A 6,996-nucleotide genomic window follows, 5' to 3' on the forward strand; every position below is an offset into this window, starting at 1 on the left:
TCTATTATGCAGGCGGAAATGTGAGGAGTTGTGCGCAGTCTTCAATTGCCATGGCAAACAATTTCAACAGAGTTGTTATTGAAACAGACTCATCTTTTGTTCTTGAATTTGTGAAGAATGGTTGTCCTGCGAATCAACTTTGTGCACCGATTTTTATTGATATCAACACATAGGGGTGTCCGCGGATCGGATATGGCCGAAAATTCGATCCGATCCGCATAATTTCTATCGGATCGGATCATGATATCCGCACTTTTTAGTGCCTGATCCGATCCGATTCGATCCGCACATTGCGGATCGGATTGGATCAGATATCGGATATATATGCATAATTAAACCTTCTCTTTTTAATCATATTTCTATGTAAAAGAATTCGATAAAAATATTTCTTTCATACTTTTAAACTTATTTATTCCTAAAATATTTTTAATCAAACTCTCTCTAAATAATAAAAATAAAATAATACAATATATGAATAATAATTACTAACTAAAATATACAAACAAGTAAATATAATACCAAACATATATATATTTATTTATTTTTTAATTATTATAGTGCGGATCTGCGGATCCGCGGATCGGATATGCGGATGTAGAGCAGATATCCGCGATCCAATCCGCAAAGGGTGCGGATCGGATCCGATCCGATCAATTTGCGGATCGGATCGTATCCGCAATTTTCGGATCGGATGCGGATATTTACCACGAATCTGCGGATACGATCCGATCCATGGACACCCCTATCAACACTCATTCCAACGGTTTAATATCTTCGGATGGTCACATACTCTTAGAGAGACAAATTATGTTGCAAATACGCTTGCTAAAAAAGGACATACCCTTTCTTTTGGCCTGCACATTTTTTATGTGCCTCCTCCCGATATTAGCTTAGCTTTAGATTTGGACTGTTTTGACTTTTTACGTCCTAGAGGGTCTTAATTTAGGTAGTTATTTCTTGTCTTTCTTCCTTGCTTATGGTCTTTGACCCCTTGTTCATAAAAAAAAAAAAATACACCACGTCAATATTTTTTGCACCAGAATACACGCTACCGTTGTAAAATACTATTATGATAATATAAATTAATTATTAATACTTGACACATTATTATAGATATTAAATAAAAAATGATCAAGAGGATTAAATAATAAACTTAATTATCTTTCTAACTTTATAAAATTAGCACTTGTCAAATTTTTCTATATCTCATGAATACGTATTTCTCTTTTTTATTTATCAATTTTTTATTTCTATTTTTGCTCACTTATTTGGTTTTATATCTTTTTTTATTCTCTCAAATTATCTCTATATTTTTCTAAACTTACAAATATAAAACAATAACCTATTATCTTCTAAACCCAAAAAATTGAAAATTCTTTCATGTGCCATAATTAACCTTATAAATGATCCACAAGAATCATTTGAAATATAATTTACCGAGGTTAGTAAAACATTATAATAAAAATGAAAATTTTTCTTTTTACATAATTTTTCTTCTAGGTTAATTGGTGTTCTAGATTTGTGGTCTTACTTTGTTTTTTAGTTTTCATTGATTTGGTTTTTTTTTTTTTATTAATATATAAGATGATCACTTTATATATGGCTATATACAAATAATGCAACTCTTAAAGTTTATCATAAGTCATCATCACTCTTTTATTATTATGACATTCTTGAATTCAATGTAAAAAAAAATAATTAATCTATATTATTTCTTATATTGCTAAATTTTATTAATCTCTAACTTTTTGTGACAAAATTAATATTAATTGATTTCTTTGAGTTCATCAACGGTTTCGTATATATATGTTTTATTTGGTCACCAAAAAATATATATTATTCAAAAAAAATTTAGTACATATCAAAGTGTATTATTATTATTATTATTATTATATATATGACACATATGTTAAATAATATATTTATTAGTTTTTGCTTTATTGCTTAAATTATTTAAATCATAAAATTAATAACACATCACATAATTATTGTTACTTATTTATTAATTGTATTTTAATTTATTATTTATATATTTAAAAATTTTGTTGAGAATTATTTATTTAGTTCTATAATAAATGATATTTTAAATTTGAATAATTTAATAATTAGTTTGTACTTATTATACCATATATTTAAGAATTTATTAAAAAATATTAATATAATAAAAATAATTGAAAAAATATTATATCAAATTTTTTTAGGATAAATAAGTCCTAGAAAAATAGGCCCTTGACCAATTTCACATTAAAATGACGTTATTTTATTCAAATTAAATGAATGGGACAAACAGACCATCTCCTGACCAATTTGAGTTTTATGATAGATCAGTTCCCGTCATTTTTCTAATCATCCACATTTGTACTTAATGTCCCGCGAACCAGCTTAACGTGCTAGAGTAGTATTTTCCGTTAGTGTTTGATGACACAATTCACATAAGGGCCACGTTGTCCCAAGGAAATGAGGGACAAGGGCCAAAATGACTCTTTTCTTTTTCGTCAGAAATTGCGTTGTTTTTCGTAAAAAAGGACAGAGACCGAATCGGTAGTTCATTCTTTTTACTGATTAAATGATGACCAAAAACACTAAAAATTGATGGTCCTCAAAAGGTTCTCTTAATTTTATTCTTTCACATATATAAATAATTCAACCAGTAAGGTATATATTAAATTCAGCCACTAAATTTAGTCATTAGTATAAAAATATATGTTGGCAAATAAATACACATTGAAAATAAATTGAACAATACATGTATATTTATATAAATACGTTGGTGACTGATTTTAGTGGTTAAAGTTCATGTACAAATAGTATTTTTATAAATCATTTTACATAAAAACTAGGCATAACCAAATCTAACCAAGTCACTTTTTCTTCTTCTTACACACTTCTTTTTACTTGCACTCCTGATATTTTGTTTCTTCTTCTCCTCCTTTTTCCTCATATTCCTCTTTCATCATCGTTGTCGTCAGCATCACCACCTCCTCACCCTCCTATTTTTCTCATTTGATTTTTAATCTTCTTTCTTTTTTCTCCTCCTCCTTCGTCATTAAATTCAGACGCGCCCATTACCGTTGGCCAAGCCGTCATTAAAATTTGTTATTGACGGCAATAAAACATTGTTTTATTTATTCGATTTTACTAGTGATTTAGTCGTGGATAAATATAAACTACGCACGAAAATTGAAATTTTCAACCCGTAAATTTACTTATAAAAAATTAATTTAAATAATTTAATTCATGTTACCAACGGCTAAACCATCAGTAAGTCACAAACGTTTATTTATTTTCAAAAAATTATTTCACAGCGTACCGATGGAAGTAATTAATTTATTATCGTTATGGTTAACCTTTGAATATTATCGATGCCTTCGAAATTTATCGACGATATGGCCTTCAATAACCCTATCTCTAAAATGGTAGTCAAAACTTTTGTTGATAAACTATCCCTGTTAGCAGTTTTTGAGATCAGAAAATTCTTTGGCTAATAATTAAAGCTAAAAAAAACTAATTCACCCCAATCACTTTTAATTTTTGACCAGTCCCAGGTTAATATGCCTTTGTGGTTTATTTAATTATAAAAACATAAATCCAACTTAAAAAAAAAAGAGAAACTACATACAAAATTAAATAAATAAATTGCATATTATTTGAGAATTTTATACAGAAAATTCTAATAAAAATTAACTTTAATGTAAAAGATATTTTAAACTTGTAATTAAATTCTAATAGAATATAGTTAATCTAATATTTAAGACTTTAATTAAATTAAATTTTAACTAAACTTTTAGTGTCTAGTTAATCTAATATTTAAGAATTAAATTAAATTCTTATTAAACTTCTAGTGTTTAATTAATCTAATATTTAACACTTAAATTAAATTAAATTAAACTCTAACAAAACTTCTAACCTAGTTAAACTTCTAACATTTAAAATTTACAAATTTTAACAGAACCTCTAATCACTACTCTAACTAACAGTTATTTATCACTTCTCTAATTTGTATTTATAGTTCTAAAAGTTTAACAAACTACTAAATCACTACTCTAATTACCATTTGTAGTTTAAAAATTCTAATAATGCTTATAATCAAATTCTAAGCGACTTAATATCACTAACAATTATGGTCTATCTTAAAGAAAATAAATTCCATTCACTAACCTCTTCATGGATACTACGAGCAATATGGACAATACTGATAGATACAATTCGGGTTGTCTTCAATTTTTGCAGTTCGATTCTTGTAGTTTTGTTGCTTAACTTTTCTCTGGTTGGTGTGTTTTGGGGGTGGGGATGAAGATAGTGAAATGTAATTCGAAACAAGTGAATTCGAATTATATATATATATATACTAAATCGAACTTAATGCATTAAATTTACTAACCGTGTATGTTCCTTATAAATTGAATTCAATCAATTCGATTTAGTAGGGGCCTAAATCGAAGCTCCTTGTTTCAATTTCCTATGGGTAGATCATTCCGAATTTCAAACCATACTAAATTGAAGCTTATTATTTTGATTTACATGTACACATACTAATTCGAATCTTATTGATTCAATTCGATTATTTACCACTAGCATGACTAAATCGAATGTAATAAATTCGATTTATATATAAATATCAATCAAGACATGCATGTAACATTTCTTCATTTAGAAAAATTATGTAAATTTGAATGTCATTACATTTGTTTATGTGTTTTACCCAAAAATTGATGCCCCTAGAGTTTCTCTTACTTTTTTTCTTTCACATATATAAATAATTCAACCATGTTAGTTATATACTAAAGTCACCCACTAAAATTAGTCACAGTATAAAATATATGTTAGAATATAAATATACATTGAAAATAAATTAAACAACACATGTATTTATATATAAATATATTGATTACTGATTTTAGTGGCTGATTTATATATATATATATAGTATTTTTTAAAAATCATTTTACATAAAAGCTAAGCATAACCAAATCCAACCAAGTCATTGTGCGCGCGCTTTTTCTTCTTCGTACATACTTCTTCTTCCTTTTACTTGCACTCCTGATGTATTTTCTTTCTTCTCCTCCTCCATCTTTTTCTTCGTTTTCCTTTTTCGTTGTCATTGTTGTCAGCACCACCACGTTTCCGTGCTCTTTTTTTCTCATTTAATTTCTTCTCTTCTTTCTTTTTTCTCCTCTTCCTTCCTTATTAAATAAAGACGCACCGCTTATCGATGACCAAGCCGTCGTTAAAATTTGTTATCGACCATAATAAAACACGTCATTCCATTTATTCAATTTTGCTAATGACTTAGCCGTGGGTAAATATAAAGGACGCACAAAAATTGAAAATTTCACCCCATAAATTTACCCACGGCTTTGCTATTGATAAATAAAAAATTAATTTAAATAATTTAATCCATGTTATCAACGGCTAAACCGTTAGCAAGTAACAACGTTTATTTTATTTCAAAAAATTATTTTCAGTGTACCGATGAAAGTAATTAATAATTAAATTTATTTTAAATAAAAATTAATTTATTAACGTTATCGTTAAGTCGTCCGTAAACTAATTTCCAAATTTTCAATAAAGAAAATTTACCGACAGCTAAGCCATTGATTAACAACATTGTTAATATTATTTGTGTGCATCCAATAATGCTTATGTGATGTTAAAATTTACTGACAGCCGAAAAAAATAAAAACTTTCGAATATTATTGATACCTTTGAAAATTTATCGACGATATGGTCTTCAGTAAACTCTCCTTGTATAATAGTGTTTGTGATAAAAGAATTCTTTGGCTAATAATTAAACCTAAAAAAAAACCTAATTCACCTCAATCACTTTTGATTTTTAACCAATCCCATGTCAATATGCCTTTGTGGTTAATTTAATTATAAACAAATAAATCCAACTTTAAAGAAAATTAGACAAACTACATACAACATTAAATAAATAAATTGCATATTATTTGAGAATTTTATACGGATATTCAATTAGATATTTAAATAATTATTAAAATGATAAATTTAAAAATCAACTATTTTTATTGATGAAAGTACATGAATATTAAATTCATTATTTAATAATTGAACTATATATTCTATAATTGTTTAGCAATAGCTATTAGGATGAGAGCAATTTCATGAGTAATATTGTTCTCATTGGTGATTGGCGATTTGCCATTGAATCTTTTCTCACAATTACTAACCCCAATTGCAGCAGTGTTAGCATAAGCTTCAGCTAAACGGGGTTTCCCAAGTTTGAAAGCATCAATGGCTTCAGGCATAGTAGTATCGATAAGATAATTGTAATTTCCAAGACAAGCTATCATCTCAAATCGAATGTCTGGTCTCTTTCCCGCCGAAATCATTTTGAAGAGAATGTCTTTGGGAGCTTCTGCTTTGAGTTGGAAATCTTGTGCCATGATTATTCCAAGACCTGCAATACCCTTAACATCATTGCTTTTATAATTAGCTTTTATGTAACTAACACATTGAGCAGGGTATGGTGTCTTGCTGCATGTTTCTGTTATGAGTTTGTCATCGCTTTTACATGGTGCTATTGCAATTGAAGCCACAACAATTGTGCACAATAATGTATTTAGAGAAAAATGCTTCATGTTTAATTACACAGAATAATAATTTAGTATAAGCCACCATGATGAAAGGGGTGATATTTATAAGTGAGGAAATTTAATGGTGAGAGAGATCATTTCGTTGGTCTTTGGAAACTTGATTATTCTTTTGGATTGATTTAATTTTATACATTTAATTTTAGTCATTGGATATTTATGTTCTGAAATTTAATTTTAATCACAAATGAAAACTAACGGTCTTGGAAACATAATTAATTTTATTCTTTCACATATATAAATATTTCAACTATGTTAAAAATATACTGAAATCAGTCACCAAAATTATTTACTAGTATAAAATATATATTAAAATATAAATATATATTAAAAATAAATTAAACAACACATATATTTATACATAAATATATTAGTGACTGAC

The 6,996-nt window shown here is 27.4% G+C and overlaps 1 protein-coding gene across 1 annotated transcript; it reads right to left on the bottom strand.

Annotated features, from left to right (window-relative positions):
- Window positions 1–6,083: 6,083 nt before the first annotated feature.
- LOC107614959 (cell wall / vacuolar inhibitor of fructosidase 1-like) lies at window positions 6,084–6,608 on the bottom strand. The gene has a single exon (XM_016317086.2). It carries the CDS (start codon window positions 6,600–6,602, stop codon window positions 6,084–6,086), a length of 519 nt encoding a protein of 172 aa, XP_016172572.1. The 5' UTR covers window positions 6,603–6,608.
- Between the last annotated feature and the right edge of the window lie 388 nt (window positions 6,609–6,996).

This window comes from Arachis ipaensis, chromosome B1 (assembly GCF_059453495.1).
Source record: "Arachis ipaensis isolate K30076 ecotype BB chromosome B1, ASM5945349v1, whole genome shotgun sequence".
Classification (NCBI taxonomy): domain Eukaryota; kingdom Viridiplantae; phylum Streptophyta; class Magnoliopsida; order Fabales; family Fabaceae; genus Arachis; species Arachis ipaensis.

What these genes read in the sequence shown, in the direction of transcription:
- LOC107614959 (XM_016317086.2), bottom strand. Translation starts at nt 6,602, where the DNA reads ATGAAGCATTTTTCTCTAAATACATTATTGTGCACAATTGTTGTGGCT.